The sequence below is a fragment of the Podarcis filfolensis genome (assembly GCF_964270895.1).
Source record: "Podarcis filfolensis genome assembly, chromosome: 12".
Lineage (NCBI taxonomy): Eukaryota > Metazoa > Chordata > Lepidosauria > Squamata > Lacertidae > Podarcis > Podarcis filfolensis.
Genome location: NC_139614.1, coordinates 20,895,973 through 20,912,563, shown reverse-complemented (window position 1 = coordinate 20,912,563; position 16,591 = coordinate 20,895,973). Strand labels below are relative to the sequence as shown.

The 16,591-nt window shown below is 40.7% G+C and overlaps 1 protein-coding gene and 1 long non-coding RNA gene across 6 annotated transcripts in view; one reads left to right on the top strand and one right to left on the bottom strand.

Annotated features, from left to right (window-relative positions):
* Positions 1 to 10,377, top strand: part of LOC310745604 — a 34,814-nt gene extending 24,437 nt beyond the window's left edge. The window contains exon 6 of the long non-coding RNA XR_014540218.1: positions 9,578 to 10,377. This is a non-coding gene — a long non-coding RNA (uncharacterized lncRNA). The remainder of the gene's footprint in view (positions 1 to 9,577) is intronic.
* DAZL (deleted in azoospermia like) lies at positions 367 to 15,217 on the bottom strand. Of its 5 annotated transcripts, none has more exons than XM_083578269.1 (11): positions 15,058 to 15,217; positions 12,581 to 12,715; positions 11,150 to 11,241; positions 10,214 to 10,265; positions 9,352 to 9,418; positions 8,166 to 8,296; positions 6,487 to 6,564; positions 5,668 to 5,718; positions 4,143 to 4,244; positions 2,602 to 2,700; positions 367 to 1,246 (listed from the first exon to the last, which is right to left on the bottom strand). In XM_083578269.1, the coding sequence occupies exons 2-11, from the start codon at positions 12,617 to 12,619 to the stop codon at positions 1,193 to 1,195; spliced, it is 765 nt and encodes a 254-aa protein (XP_083434395.1). In that variant the 5' UTR covers positions 12,620 to 12,715; positions 15,058 to 15,217; the 3' UTR covers positions 367 to 1,192. The 5 variants fall into 5 exon arrangements, with proteins under 5 accessions (XP_083434395.1, XP_083434393.1, XP_083434394.1 ...); XM_083578267.1 differs by lacking the exon at positions 15,058 to 15,217 and adding an exon at positions 14,672 to 14,873; XM_083578268.1 differs by lacking the exon at positions 15,058 to 15,217 and adding an exon at positions 14,263 to 14,443.
* Positions 15,218 to 16,591: the final 1,374 nt, after the last annotated feature.

The window sequence follows — 16,591 nt, the reverse complement described above, 5'->3', positions numbered from 1 at the left end:
TGTGGGGCAAAGTGGGGATAACACTATCCTAATGATTTCCTAATTGCTTTCTGGAGCAATGACTTCAGTTAGAGGCATGGGCGTAGCCAAGGGAGGGCTGGGGGGCAGTCCCCCCCCCAAAAATCATTTTTTTAAAAAAATAGCTGAGGTTCTGCCCCCCTAACAAAAGGCCTGCCTCCTCAACAAAAATCCTGGCAACACCCATGGTTAGAGGAGAAATGTATGAATTCTAAAGAATTTTTAATCATTCTCATGTTTCACCCACACAGTAACTGTGCTAAGACAAAGTAAAAGTACTACTAACATGCTGTAGTTATCCCTTGGTTTTCAAGATTCATTGAAATTGATAGCCAATCACAAAACAAATCCACTTCAAAGAGTTTATTTTGTGGAATTCTTCTCATATAAAACTAAAGTCTACATAATTAAACAGTTTTACAAATTCTTTGATTTAAAGTTGGTGACCAGTTTTAAAAAGCACAAGATCACACTGTATAGTACTCATTCTTTCCACAATTTTAGGATATGGCTATTAGCCAAGATGGCTCAGTATAAAAAAAGTGCAACTCACCAAGTATAATTAATACTGTTAAGTTACATTCTTGAGTACACTTTTAATTATCAGTTCTCAAACTGATAAAACTAAGCAGCACACACAGTGAATGAAGTCCCCACTGATTGAATTTTTAAGGCAACACTGTACTTATGTACTTCTGGCACTAACTGAGTTGCAACTGGATGTCTTCACCTGATTCAAGTACAGTTCTAAAAATACCTCTGGCAAAAAAAAACTTCGTTTTTTTAAGTGTGAGCTGGAAGTAAATAAAAAGTACTGAAGGTACAAGTTAAAATGTTAGAAGCAACTGCCAACATGCAGAAACATACATATTTTAAAGCTTAGGAATAAACACAACTTAACTCTTTTTTTAAACTGAACTCAATAAGTTTTCTGGTTAGAAATTTAGAACAGTGAAACATCTAGACAAGGTAAAACAAACACTTCTAGAAATAGATAACACACAACATTCTAACATGTCTAGCAATAGATAACATATAATTCAAACAAACTCCAACTTGAAACAACTTTTGCCAATAAGGCTACATAATTGTCAAGTGCGTTTTTATATACGTGTGTATGTAATCTCTCTCTTTTAAACGCAATAGATGAAGCACTTCAGGTCAATGTCATTAATCAAACAGATTTGAGTACAGCTCTGCTTCTTCTAAAATGATGTGCCCTTTTCTCCTACAAAGGTGGCAAGGAGGAAGGAGAAAGAAAAGAGAGAAATTAGAGCACAATTATACTTTTCATAAAGTTCTTTCTTCCCTCACACCCCCACCAGTGAAAAAAAGAGAGGGAAGAATTTTTATTAATTAATTTGATTTGAACTGATTTTATAATGAATTGATTTTAGAATGCTGTATTATTTTACTGTTGTTAGCCGCTCTGAGCCCGGCTTTGGCTGGGGAGGGTGGGATATAAATTAAATTTATTATTGTTGTTGTTGTTATTTTCTGGTGGCGTTGATTTCCCCTAAATAGCTTTCCTCCATATCAAAAAGGAAGCTTTTTATATTTATTTAAAGGAGACTATCTTTTTGCTTGCTTGCTTGCTTACTTGCTAAATGAAGAAATTGGTGGGAAGAGGGCTTGTGGGGGGGCTTCTGTGGGGGGAAAGATTTAGCTGGCTGCCTTATGCTGAAATGGGAGGTTGGGTACTATGCGAGAATGATGCGTAGGGCGTTTTTCAGTAAGCAGTGCAAGCAAATGTGTGTCTACTCACAAGCAAGCCCTACTTAATTCAATGAGGCTTACTCCCAGAAAGTAGAAGAAAGTTTAGTTAACCTAAGGGGCTTATGCATGCACAGAATCCATTTTAAGGCCCTCCACCACCACCCCTCGGCTGCTGCAGGGAAGCATGGCACACCCTCGTCTCCGCCACCACTGCGGGAGTACAGTCAGGACCTGCTGCTGCTGGGGGAAGTGTGGCGCACCCTCTGCCACTGCGGAGAGACACTCTGCCGTGGTGAGGCGTGGCAAGGCTCTCTGCTGCTGCAGGGAAGTGCGGTGCACCCTCCACAACCGCAGGCAGGTACAGTGGAACCCTCTGTCACTGTGGGGAGCCCCAGCAAGGCCTTCTGCCGCCGCAGATATATATTGTGATATATCAAGATATTTACCTGGTGATATATTGTTGTTGTTGAAAACCATTTATTGCCCAGCCCTACCATCGCCTTACTAAATTTAGTAAGAACGTTTCAATGCCAAATTAAAATGTGGCAATAAGGCTTATGAAGGCAGGTGCTTATTTGTAGTTGCCGCTGTCAAGTCTGCAGTCAGAACACGCAATTATCCTGATTTCTTTAGGTCCCAAACAGGAGCAGCAGTAAGCTTTAAAGGTAGGCTTCAACTTACTTTTACCCAGAATAGCTCTATCAAAATTAATTACCATGACCAATTTAGATACATTAATTTAAATGGGTCTGCTCTGAATGCAAGTTAGTTGACCCAACGCTTCAACAAATTAATAAAATTCAAGTGATTAAGAGTTGCTGCCCTAATGATTTGATCTTCTCTAGTAGTCTGCAATCATATTCATACCTTAAGATAGTCCTCCTGAGTTACAATATTGTTCCTCAATCTGCTGTCTGGGTTACATAGACATGACACTACCGTTTGTATGCTTCGGTCCACAGATTTCTAAAGTAATTACATTTTATTAGTTTATTTTCAATACAGTATGTACACCATAGGTAAAAACAAATAAAGTTGTCTGTACCAAGACCTTTGCTGCAAAGGTTGGTATTTCCAAAATCAGATCTTTATTGTTTTCGTAACCTTTCTAGTAGCCACTTTGGAAGACACCACAGCACTAACACAAAATGAAAGTTTTATTAAAACCATTCCTTCTCTTTAAAAAAATACCCTTCATCTACAGTGAGGATTTCCTAGCGTTAAATAAATTATGTCCCAAACAGCAGTCTTGAAAATAGTCTTGTTAGATTAGGTAGATCCTGCCAACAATAACGTTATCAAAATCAACTTTTGCTTGATTGCTGCATTCTAGAACTAGCAACTAGGGAAAGACAGAGAAGAGAACAAGAAATAACTTACAACCCCAATGTATCATTTGCTTAGGGGTACAGGGGGTTTGGACAGAATGAACAGAGTTTTTACTATGATTAAGTTACATAAATATAATGCTTGATCTGGAATTCTATGGACAAAGTTCCAATACAACTCCAAATGCAGAGATAACAAAATAGTAGCATACTGCTGATCTGTGAATATTTACACAAACTAAGTACATGCACCATCCAGGGGACAGATATGAAGGACACATTCCCCACCTCTATGGGACTCATCCTCCACTTAAAAGGTTGTTCAGACATGCAAACATGGAAATTCAAAATGGCAAATATATATACAGTGGTACCTCGGGTTACATATGCTTCAGGTTACAGACTCTGCTAACCCAGAAATAGTACCTCGGGTTAAGAACTTTGCTTCAGGATGAGAACAGAAATTGTGCTCCAGCGGCACAGCGGCAGCGGGAGGCCCCATTAGCTAAAGTGGTGCTTCAGGTTAAGAACAGTTTCAGCTTAAGAACGGACCTCTGGAACAAATTAAGTTCTTAACCCAAGGTACCACTGTATATATATACAGAGAGAGAGAGAGAGAGAGAAACCATGCTGGAGTCAAAGGTTTCTCTGGAATAGAACATTCTACTAGGCAGAATACTACTGTAGCCTCCTGCCCATTTGAGGCATTTAATCATCTTGTGTAATAAGAAACAAGTAGATTCTGGTCTGGCCAAGGACCTCCAACAGCAGAAATACGAATCCCATGCTAACAAATTTAGGCCACATTGCTTTAATTATCATTGCCATGCTACTTTCTCCAGCAATGGGCTCACGCATAGGAGAATGCTAAAATGTAAAGGCCAAGCATAGGACAAGATGCTGAATGAAGCAAGACAGAAGCCTTTTCTTATTTAACTCGAGTATTTCTATTCACCCTTGGCCACAAAATACTTCAGGAACAGAGAGAAGCAATGCGCACACACACACCCCTTTTTCATACTCTGCATTTCCTTATCTCTCCTGTTCCCCTTTGGGGATGTTGAAAGAAATCATGGGTACCTTTTGTGGACTGTTTCCACAGGACTGTGCAGTCTCGGCCATAGAACACTCTGCCTGTTCTGCGCCTACCTCCAAATCACCACCATAATTCATGGTATAAGCCTATGTAAAATGCAAAGTATAAGAGTTAATATAAATTGACACTGTCTATTCCAGGTGAAGAAGAAATGGAAGTATTATATGCAAGCTATTATATGAAATTGTGACCTTTTGCTCCCAACCCAGTTAAAAGCTCAAAGGGTTGGATGGGCCATCCAGTAATTATAATACAACGAACTGCTATGCACAGCATTCCTACCCTACCAGCCTCAGCATCTCTTGGAACCCATCATCCCCCCCCCCAATCTACAGCTATCACTCACAGAGCCACCCTGGACCTTCCACCTCTACTTCTCTATGCTGCTTGTTGTAAATATTGAGGGTGGCGAGATAATTTATGAGGTGCTGGACAGTCACTTTATTATGCATCCTTAACACACCTCAAAATAAGCTCTCTCGTTAGTAAGAATAGGATAATTAAATAGGAATGTGGCAACTATCAGAAAGGTCTGTCCTTATTCTTAAAATAGCTATAACCTTAGGCTGGCATAGGAGCAACTATAGAACCAGTAGTCACCATGCCAGTGAAGATAAACAACAAACCAATCCCACAGGTTTTGATAGCACAGTATTTATTCATTTTTATTTTTAAACTCTTAACATGGATTGAACTGTATCTTTGTTAACACTGAAGCGTATAACATGGAAGAATTACATAAAATTAAAACAAAACAATAAAAACTCAGATAAATGGTTCTGAATATATTAACAAAGTTATGTTGAAGTATATATACAAAAATTATTACAGATATGAAATAATGTATAGTAATGGGTATTGGGTATCTGCATAGATTGGTGACCATAAGTAAAAAGAATTTTCATAGAACGACAATTGCAGAGTTGGAAGGGATCACAAGGGTCACCTAGTGCAACACCTGCAATGCAGGAATTTCATAGCCAACTCCCTCAACTATTCCTCATAAGGCTTGGTTTCCATACACTTGATTATCTTGGTCGTCTCCTTCTGCACGTTCCATCCATCTTGACACTATCCTTCCTAAATTGTGGTGCCCAGAAATGGACACAGTACTCCAGGTGTGGTCTGACCAAGGCATAATAGAGTGGGAGTATTACGCATATACAGGAATTTATAGGAAGAAGGGAAGGAGGGAGTGGGGGAGGAAAAAATTCAAATATGCACTTCACGCACGCCTAACTGTGCTGTCTAGTCCATAGATTTTTGTGGCTTTCTTGAAATGTCTAGTGTAAAGGTTGGGATGTAAAATTTAACTCTTAACCTTAACATGGGCCAAATGCGCAACTTCAGCACTCTGCCGAAAAACAGACTGGGAACCTTTTTCAGCACTCACTTCCACTGTAGAAAAATCCTTCCATTTTTAATGAGACACTATTGTGGCAGTACTTCAGTATCTGAATTATTTTTTTTGTCAATCAAGCTTAAATACATGAAGTGTGACCCTCTTACCGGAGGCACAATATAGTTTCTGGGTTCTCCAGGTGGCCATTGTGGTGGAACCTTAAAAAATAAATAAGATGTTTCAATATGCAGCAGCCTTTAGCAGTAGACAGTTCAACAGTTTATTTATTTCAAAAATTTTTTTTACCTCAAAGTGTTTTTTAAAAAATGTCAGTCCTAAGATTCACAATAATGCTATGTGTGAGCAGAAATCTGAATGTATTTTCACCAAGTTTATGAAGATCTGTTGAATCAGGATTTGCACAAGCTGAATACAGTACTATAAACAGAATACATGATCTCTTCAAAGGGGCGAGAGGAGGAAAGAGAAGAAGCAAGCCATCTCAGTGACAGAACTGGACAAGGATAGGGCACCAAGGGTTGTATCCAAGTAAGTAATCCCATTGGCGCAAGGACTTTTGCCTTTGTAGCAGGACATGCCTCACTGTAGCCAACATTTTATTCTTTTTAATGTGGATACTGCCCTTTTATTGTAAGTTTTGTCAGGATTATTTACAACAGACTGAAAAAAGGTCTTATGCTTAAAGCAGCTCAGTGACCACAAAGGTAAATTCAATCAAATATCCATTCAGATATACTACCACCACATCACTCAAGACTACTCCCATTTTGGTAACTGTTCTTAGAGCAAATCTTATTAACAAATCTAAATCATTTTATAGCCATTTATTCACAAATCTAAATCAATCTGAACAATCTGCCAGACATATTTAAACTAAGTATTCATCTAAAATTAAAGAGATCAGGCTTAATCAAGCTTGGCTTTCACATTTCAATAGTAGAATTGAAATGTATTTCAACACAAACCTGATAGTTGTAAGCAGGCTGAAACCCTACAGGTACCTGTTGCTGAATTAATAAAGCTGGTGACCCATAAGGATATGCCTGAAAGTTAAAAAAAAAAAATCTATTGTTAGGCAAAAGTATAATCTTACAAGGCAAATATAATGGGCAAAGGGCCAGGTTAGCTAGTAAATGTATGGTGTGGTGTATACCCAATAGCAGACGATGACTTGTTAACCATGGCACAGCCCCATGCATCCTCTTCACCTTCATGCATAGAGACAGGAGACAGTATACCTCTTAATACCAGTTGTTGGGAATCATGAGTAACTTGAGTGCTATTGTCTTTGACCAGATCCAGCAGAGCTCTTCTTTAGTTATTTAAAACTTCCTATTTCTTGCTGCATCCAAACTTGGCAAATATTTTCCTCAAATCACAAGTTCTTTTTTAAAAAAACAACAACAAGAAGAAGAAGCCAGGAAGCTTTAAATCTCCTCCCCTCACATGTAAAGGCAAGGAGAATGTGAGCCTGAGGTTACTGCTGGTTCGTTTACGTTTAAACCAAATATATGTCTCCACAGGTCTAAGATAAGTTTAGTTAAACCAGATTTGAAGTGGAAAGGACCTGCAAACATAACTGTATCTGAAGTTCTAATAGCAAGACACCACACAAAAAGACTGCTGTCTTGAGCGAACTGACTAGTTAAGAGGAACATATGAGTTATGACAAATTCAAAACTGCATTTAGTTTAGTAGAAAGCTTTGTTTCAAAAGGTAAAAAGGCTGTTGTACAGCTATTTACTGTACAAAGAGTCCCACCCCATATGAAATAATTCATGAGAATCCCACCTTCCCTGACAGACAACTTATAAGATTTACATGCTTCTGGAAAGATGTAAATATGGAAGATTAGATTAGATTTAGATTAACAGTTCATGTCATATGGGAGGCACAAACTACATGAATATTCTGTGTCAGGAGAATGAAGCCTTTATCCCACGTGCATTTTATGTTTGCCAGTTCTCATGTAATTTTTCAGAAGTATTTTAATCAGGGCTTTTTAAAGCCGGAACTAACTGGAACTGAGTTCCGGCACCTCTGTAGCGTTGCTGTTCCCCGTCACAGTGCTCGGTGCTGTGCTATAGAAGCAGTGGCGTAGCGTGGGGGGTGCAGGGGGGGCCGGCCGCACCGGGCACAACATCTGGGGGTTAGGGGGCGCAAATCCATGGGTTAGGGGGTGCAAATTACTTGCCTTGCCCCGGGTGCTGACAACCCACGCTACGCCACTGTATAGAAGCACCATGGCACTTGGAGCTGCGTGATGTAGGCAGCGGCAGTTTATGTTATTTTGCCATGGTGAACAGGTGAAGAAGAGATGTCCTCCCACGTGAAAACAACTTTAGTTGGTTGCTCCCCCCACCCCTAACAAAAGGTCCCGGCACCTCTTTTTCTAGAAAAGAAGCCCTGATTTAAATATAGCTAAATGTAACCCATTCCAAGCCTTTGCAATAGACAAGGAAGCAAGGAGTAATGGTTACAACATACAACCCTTATTCTTGTAGTACTGCTTAAGTCACATTTGTCCGCCCTCTATGCAGAAAACATTGAATCTTTAAATTCATTTTTTTTTAGTAACCCGAAATATAAAATAGCTGTGGAGTGCTGTTCATTTGTATTAAGGCCCTACTTTAGAAAATGTTACCTGAACATATTGTGTGACAGGACTCATCACAGCTTGAGGCTGCAAATATGCTTCCTGGTTGCTCCAAACGCTGTGGAACTGAGGTGTGGGCGAATTAATAAGCACTGGTCTCGGTGGCACATGATAGGCACCTTGGAAGACAAGGGAAGCATTGAGAACTTTCATATACAGTAAGCCCACAACTTACGTGGGGGTTACATTCTGGGCATAGCGCCTAAAGCCAAAATCACATATTGTCAAAACACATTGGGTGCAATTGCCAAAGTTTTTTTTTCTTGGGTGCCCACACCCTTTTCAATTGTGTGTGTGTTTTTAATTGCCAAGCGTGTAAAGCTGAATGCGCACAAGTTAAATGTGCCCAAGTTGCAAGTGTGTTGTATTTTAAAATACAAGTTTAGGCTCCTTTATCCTGAAGAAATTGTACAGCTGGTACTGTAATATTTTTCTAGTTCCACAGAAGTCACAGACAGTACTAGCAGATATGCCACTGAACTACATCATGCACAAGAGTTACTCTTGTGAATGCACGTTCACCAAGTAGTAAATCTCACAGTCTTCAATGAGGCTTACTCCCTAGTTAGTGTGTTTAGGATTGCATCCACAAGAGGCAGTCAAACACACATCCTATGTGAACTGGGTGAGGCACTAGGATAGCATATAGCTGTCTCTCCACTGGACTTATTAAGAGAAAGGAACTGCCAGCTGAGGAGAGCTTTGCCGTGTTGGCAGTCCCTGCTTTGCCCAAACAGGAAGCTATCACTGAAGGTTCTCCTGCTGGTGGAAAGCTCTGAAACAGTGTTTTAGGACAGGTCGCCAGTGGAGATCTTCTGGATTCAAAACTCCATGGATGCTTGGGCCTTTCAGCTATGTCAACCCGAAGAGTCTAGCAATAAGGCAGAAAACACCCATGAACACCACATTCTGCCATGGCTAGCACAAGCAGGCAGAGCTTGGGACATCTCTGCAGGTCTTCCCTGCTGTTCCCTGGGAAGAATTACAAATGCTCTGTAAAAATATTTGGTTTTATCAGCAAAACAACACACTATGGTACAAATCCGTATAAGTTATTTATGTTTAAATTCCATAATTATTGCTGTGATTTATACTTATAAATTACAGTAACAACATTAAGTTTGGTACTACAAAGTTTCACCTGATACAGTTGAACACGTTTAATGATACTCACATAGGTTTGGGTGTTTTCTTATTGCAGGTCCTAGTTTGAGTTTCTTCCCATGGAAGTTGATTTGTGACTGAAAAAAGAGTTATGTCAGAGTTTGATCCGTACATTTTCTTAACTGGGTTAAACACTGCAGACTATGGAACATACAAACGCCACAAGCATCTGCAACTGCTTTCATGGTATGTCATTCTAATTAGTACTTTCTCTATTATAATTTATTTTTTTCTAGAAGTGTTAACTGACAAATTGGAAGCAGCAAATATATTCTGTAAAATAAGCAAAAAGGCGGAACAGTACAAAAGAAAAAAGAAAAAGATTTTTACCACACTGGTAGTGTACTGTTACACTAAACACAGATTTCAAAAAAAGAGTTTCTTTTTAAACTTATTCGGGCAAAGAACTTTGATGTACCTTGATCTGGTGAAGCAGCTACAGAAGCTTACTCATTTCTTCAATGAATAAAGTCAGTTATTCAGGAGTGATGTACACTTATCAATAAATCATTATTTTTCAATAGCAGTTTAAAACCTGCAAGCATTGCCTGATAATGCAACCATTTCTACAGAGGCTAAGAACCTTTGTGTAAACAAATTATAATCAGAAGTATAGCAGACTGAACACAATGCAAGAAGATACAGAGTTATCTGCTAGATGAACATTTGGAATGAGAAGAAGCAGTCTTTGGGTAGAAAGGAGACTCTTGAAAACAGTCAATTTGCATCCCACCTGAAACCAAGATCAGCCACTCTAATCCAATGTTCTCTTTACAAGTTGAACCCCTTACTGATCCCATGCCAAACCAGAACTGAACCCTTGGATATTGAAGATAATTCTCACATATAAGACATCCCAAATGACAACTTACTTCTACTATTTTCTGTACATCAACATTGTCCAAAAATGACACGAATCCATATCTGCAAAGGTAAGTCAAAATTAGCTACAGTAGTGTAACCTTTCAGCATTAGTACCACCACTTAAACTGAACCTCATAGACTAGAAGAAAAACATCAAGGCAAGTACAGTCCCAAGCCAAACTGAGATGAAGAATGGATGATGGCAGTTATGTTCCTGAAAGTTGGGGGTGGAGACACTACTAATTTCTCAAACTTGATTGTCACTTCGTTGTAATTCTCAAAGTCAAGGACAAGTGGATTTATTGATAGCCACATTGCTTCTTAATAAATTCCATTTATTTTGAAGATTTATATCCCACCCTTTGGCTACAAGATCCCACAAAGTGGCTTACAATATTGATTAAACACATATGTACTTTTTTATTTGTTGCATTTACATCCCACTCTTCATCAAATTGTCAGAGGGAAAAAATAAAATACTTTAACAGATATAAAATACACAGCAGCATCAAATGTAAAACAAGAACGGTATTCTACAGGAGGCGACTACTTTAAACTCATACCTAATCTCTTCTGAAGGCCTGCAAACATATTTAGCAGGACAAAATCAAAACACTATTACAATAAAATACAAAGACATGAGTTAAAAATCAGAGAGACACTAAACCATTTACAGTGTTCTTGGCTGCAATTAACCAATTCACAGCTCACATAGATCTACGATGTACTGATATCTCTAACAGCAACTGATACTTCCTGTGCTTATCTTACCCATCCACATTTACCCTAGCAGCTAATAGGCTAATTTGGTATGACTGACACCTTATTAATGTACTGGAAGGAAAAAATTTTTTTTTGTTTTGACTATGGCAGACCAACACGGCTACCTATCTGTAACTGGAACCTTATTAATGGTCACATTGTTATCAAGGCAATCTACTCACCCCTTGGACACACCAGTTCTGTCGGTGATTATTTTCACTTCTTTAACAGTGCCATATCGTGCAAAGAAGCTCCGAATTTCTGTCTCATCCATCTAGAAGTACATTGCAGCATATGAACAAAGGCACAGTGAAAATCATTGCAGAATCAAGAATCTAGCAAGTATGGCTTCAAAATTGTTTTTAAAGTGTTTGCAGCAAAATAATTAACTCTCAGCAGTTTATGATCCTGCAGCAACAATAAATTATTGTTGCTTAACGAAGTGCTAGAAGCTGAATGGAGCCAATATGCCTATTCTATGTGCTAGCAACAGTGTTCGAAACTCCCATTGTTCTAGGCGCATTTTGCAACAGGAAATTTCATTAGTGCGAGCAGTTTATGAGCTCTGGGAACAGTACTGCGCCTAAGATTTCAGATTAAAACTGGGAGGAAAGGAGGACTTTTTTCTGCCTCCCCACTTCCAGCTACTCTCTGAAGACTGGAGAAGACCCTCTTAAGAATATTAGGGGGTGGGCAGGGGAAGGACTAGACCATGTGAAAAATGAACATAACATTTTAGCTGCAGTTCATTCATTTTCAGCTTTGTATTCTTCTTATTAAAAAAAGCACGCCTAGACATTCCAGTGCTGTGCCCATAACTTAGGTTTTTGCCATTTTGCTCCTAGATTTAATCTCAGTTTCTAACACTGCTGACTGAGGATATCTTAAAACTTAAAACAAAATTTAAAATAGCTAGCTTTAGTCACCAGCATAAGAACAGAAGGTAATGGGGGAAAGGCATGTATGAGTGAGAGAACTGGAATTATCCTTAGTATGATCACTGAGGGAGGCTGAGAAGTACTGAGTCTCAATGTAAGAAGGCAGCACACTGCCTAAAAGTTCTCATTGGGTTTCTGAGGCTTACTGCATATATTTTCTTCAATGCATCCTGAGCACAAGATATTTCTCCAAGAGAAAATAAGGTTGTAACAATCATTTCTAAAGGCTGTGCAGTTTTTTGAATACCAAATTAGAGGTATTTTGACTAAAGTAGCAATGCTACTAGCTCTCCAGCTGCATTTGAAGATCTTGTGATTACAATGTGCCAAACATTTGCTCCTACTCTGGACAGCCACTGATTTTTTTTTATTGTGGCAAGATGAAAATTCTTAAGTCTGAGTAATGTATTTAAAAGCAGCACTAGTGATAATACCTCCACATAAAGCAACCAAATAGGGAACCTTAAGTAATATCTGGGCTAGAGTAGTTTTTCAGTGCAATCCTATGCATGTCTAATCAGAATTAAGTTCCATTAAGTTCAAAAAGACTTAAGTTCCCATAAAAGCTTATTGTGCCTTTATTGTGCATATACTCATCTGCCCCAAGTCCTCAAGACAGATCAATGCACCAATTTTAACAAATCTTAATAAGCCCAAAATAAAAAGAATACATACCCGAATGTCAATTCCACCCACAAAAATGGTATTTGGCATGATTTTCCCTTCAGGCAGAACATAGCCTTGGCTTGTTGCAGGCAACTGAGCATTTTCTTCTCGGGTAATGTTTTGGGAGTCTTGATTTGCAGCAGACTATGAACAAATTTATATACCATTTTATAAGAATTTTCACACTTGTTTATTAGACATTTTCTGCTCTATATGGATAAAACTAACACGCAGAACAGAATACCAAGTGCATTTTTCTAGCTAACATCAGGATTCTTTTTACCTTCCCTTGACGCTTGTCTGCAACATGACTGTTTAAGAATGTTGCATTGGAAAATTTTAAGTACTGTACCACAAAGAGAAAAACATTGGTCCTATTGTAGATTCATTACAGTCTCCAAGCAACACATGCCTATACAACACATGTACAGCGGCACCTCTGGTTGCGAACGGGATCCTTTCCGGAGGCCCGTTCGCAACATGAATAGAATGCAACCTGTAGCGGCGCATCTGTCCACGCACGGGTTGCGATTCGCGACTTCTGCACATGTCATTTTGTGCATCTGCGCATGTGTGAGTGGAGAAACCCTGAAGTATCCCTTTCTGCTACTTCCGGGTCACCGCAAGGCACAACCTAAAAAAATGTATCATGAAGTAAACGTAACAGGAGGTATGACTCTATAATAAAAATACTGGAAACTCTTAAAATCTTAAGGCCTCGATTTAAGAATTAAACAGAATATTTGAGCGAGTAGTTCTGTGGGGTCTTTACAAGATCAAAGGTACCTGTCCCTACCTAGTTGCAGAGATGCAGTGTGGGTTGCTGGTGCAAGTGTTGCACCCCCTTGGTGGATTGGGCAGCTGGGATGGAGGCCCATACCGGGCAGCCACATTGGTATGGGCAGCTGCCCTGCTCCTTCCTCCCCACCTTGTCCCACCCCACCCTACCCCACCCCGGAGGCCCCTCATGTCCAATGAATGGCGCTGCTGCCTGGACACTGAGAAGCAGCTGGAGACCCCCCGAGGGAGAACAAGCAGGAGGCATTTTCATTGGGCAAGAGATGGCTCGGGCTGCAAAGCAATCGCCAGGATGCTTAGGAGCCTTGCGGGCTGCTTGGGATCCCAAACCCTTGAAATAAAAGTGCGCGCTCCCTACACCCTCCCCGCCCCCCCTCCGATCTCGCAGGGCAGCTTGCACCAAGGCTGCACAGATTGAAGAAGCCCCTTCTCGCAGTTTCCTCCACGCCGCCACCTCCTAGTTGACAAGAGTTAAGTAACTACTAGACATGTTTCATCCAAGAAAGAAACGAACCACAGTGAACAGGTGCCCCGCACCCCCGATATTACTGCCAACCGATGCTCATTATTAGACACTTCACGTTAGCCACGAACCCAAATTAAGACCGTTCTTCTTCAGTCGCAAAGCGGCAGGGCCTGGTGCGCGTGCGCAGTACGAACGCAGCGGCGGTGCCCGCCATTCTTGCGCGTTTGGAGCCGCTCGCTTCGCACTCCACACACACAACACGCGTGCTCAAATTCAGCGTTAGCTGATCCGTTGGAGAGGACTATTCTCTTCCAGTTCCAGACACCCAACAAAAGGGGGGGGACCCGTTTTGCGGGAGGGGCAGCGCCTTCAAATAAAGTTTTTTTAAAAATCGCCGCGCGACAAAATGGTGCCCTTTTCCCCTCACCGCCTTCCCTCCTCGCGCTCTACGGAGGCCTTTCCGACGGCTTTTCACGAAGCCTTTCGAGGCCCGCTTCTCTTCCCGTCCCCCACGGCAGCCCTCGACCCCTCAATAGGTGCGGAGGAGGACGAGCCGCCTTCGCCCCAAGCCGCTATTTCGAGGCCGAGTCGAGCCGGCCTCTCCTCCCCTCACAAAAAGCGCACCTCGTCGCGCGCGCCGCTAGATTCCGAAAGGGAAGACGAATGGACCCCGTTCCCCCTTCCTTACATGGATGGGGGGGAACCTCTCCCCGCCCCCGGCTCCATCCCCCGACTTAGCCCTCGCGGTTCTCTGAAAAGCCATTCTTTTTACCGACGAAGTAAAAACGTGGCTGCCCCTGAAGAACTTGGAACACCACTTTTTTTACTTAACTTACCATCTTCTAGGGCAAACCTTTGAACTCGTTGAAATGGAAAACAAAGGCTTTCTCTCTTCCCCCCCTTTAAATAATAAATAAATAAAAACACCCCACCACCACAACCAAATCCACAAATTTCCCCTCCCCTCCCTTTAAAACATGTCAGCAGCTGCTCCAGAAAGCGCCCCTAGAGAGAGACTCCGCCCACGGCGCTTCGCCACACCCAAAAGGGGCCAAGGCGGGACTTGGTCCTAATAATTTGCTCACTCCCCCCCCTCAATTTTTAACGCTTATTCGGTTTATTTTTTAACCCGAGAGAGGCTGCCATATAGCGTTGTCACGTAGTAAGAGCGTTTCAAAGATATATATATATCAAGACACGCCATCTCTATTTTACTTCCTACCTTCCCCCCGCGCTGAGGTAAAACTTTAAACGGGATGGTGTTTTTTTAATTCGTTGGGGAGTGGGCGCGTGTCGCCGACCCCCATTTTTCTTCACCGTTCAGGACCGTCCTGAGTAAAAAATAAATAAATTTAAGAGACCTTCAATCGATTTTCACGTCAGCCGCTTAAAAGCGCCATTGTGAAAAGCGCTTTTTTAAACCGACACTGACCCTCGTGAGGTTACAGGAAAGGGGATGGTTGCGCATCTGTTAATCTGGATCTGAATTAAAAACGTGTTTTCTTGTAAAAAATAATAATGAAATGCTTAGATGACCTAACTTTTCTTATACATAGCAACTGCCCTTATGCATAGTCACTATGTAGTTTGGTGCTGTCTTTTTTTTTTTTTTGGCAGTCTTAACACCTTAGTGGCCTTAAATTAGGTATGTGGTAGAAGATAATAGCTTTGGGCCTGCAGTCCTCCTTGGTTTAAAAAGTCGCATTGAATTCAGTGGGGCCTACTTCTAAGTAGACATGCATAGGATTGTGCTGTTAGTTACTAGCAAAGGGGCCATTGGCTGGACTTGTGGGTTCTGTGAGAAACGTGTGGTGCAATATTGGGGCCTGGATTTGTTTTGTTCTCCCTTGCCTCAGAATCCACCAGTTGGCCACGCTCAGAAGTGCGGTGAAAGGCAGGAGAAAGGTGTTCAAAATGGTTGTCGCCTTATAAAAAAAATAAAAGTAGTGTGATCATTCATAATGCCTGTTAACTATGTAATTTTGTGCTTTGCAATTTTGCACTAGGTTAGATTGATAAAAGGGTTGCTGAGATGCTAAGTGCAAAACAGTGGGATGGAACCGCACCTCTTTTTTTGAAGTATTTCTTTTTAAATAACATCTTAACTGTGTCCTCAATAAAAATTTGGCTAGAAAAATAACTTATTTTGGTCAGCTGTAGGTTCTCTGCAGGGAAAAGATTTTTGCCACGGGTGGGTGGGTGCATGGAGCAGTAGGAGCGGTCTCGGGAGAGAAATATTTTTTCCCCTGAAGAGACTGTATTCATTGTAATAAGTGAAGTTTGCTCTATTTTAAGCATCCCTGAAACAAATTGTGTTGTAGATATGACTTAATAAAAATGTGTATTATAAGAATCTTTATTTATTGATCTAAGAGTGGTACACATTGTGTTACAAATGATCAGCTCAGGATTGCAATAGATGAAAGTGGACAGAACAAAAAGACTTCAGGACTGAATATTAGATATAATGTATATAATATGCCAAAAGAAATTAAGAGAAAATCTCTGAAATTATCTTAATGTCTCCTAGCCAGTATCAAAGAGCTGGCTACCTACCTACATCATGTGAACCCTGCAGCCAACACATGGCTGTACTGATTCCTTTATAAACACTGATGGATATGCTACAGGAGCTCATATCAATATGCTACCAATTAAGCAAGCTGGATCACAGAAGTCATGATATGAGACCTAGCACCAATCAATGGCAGCAGCACAACCTTGTATCCAGTCCTGCACAAAGAAATCTGACAAAG

Excerpts from the sequence above, each read along its gene's own strand:
- DAZL (XM_083578267.1), bottom strand. Across the intron at positions 11,242-12,580 it reads TGGGTGGAATTGACATTCGG|ATGGATGAGACAGAAATTCG; the intron begins GTATGTATTCTT and ends ATGTACTTCTAG. Across the intron at positions 5,719-6,486 it reads AGCCTGCTTACAACTATCAG|GTTCCACCACAATGGCCACC; the intron begins GTTTGTGTTGAA and ends TTATTTTTTAAG.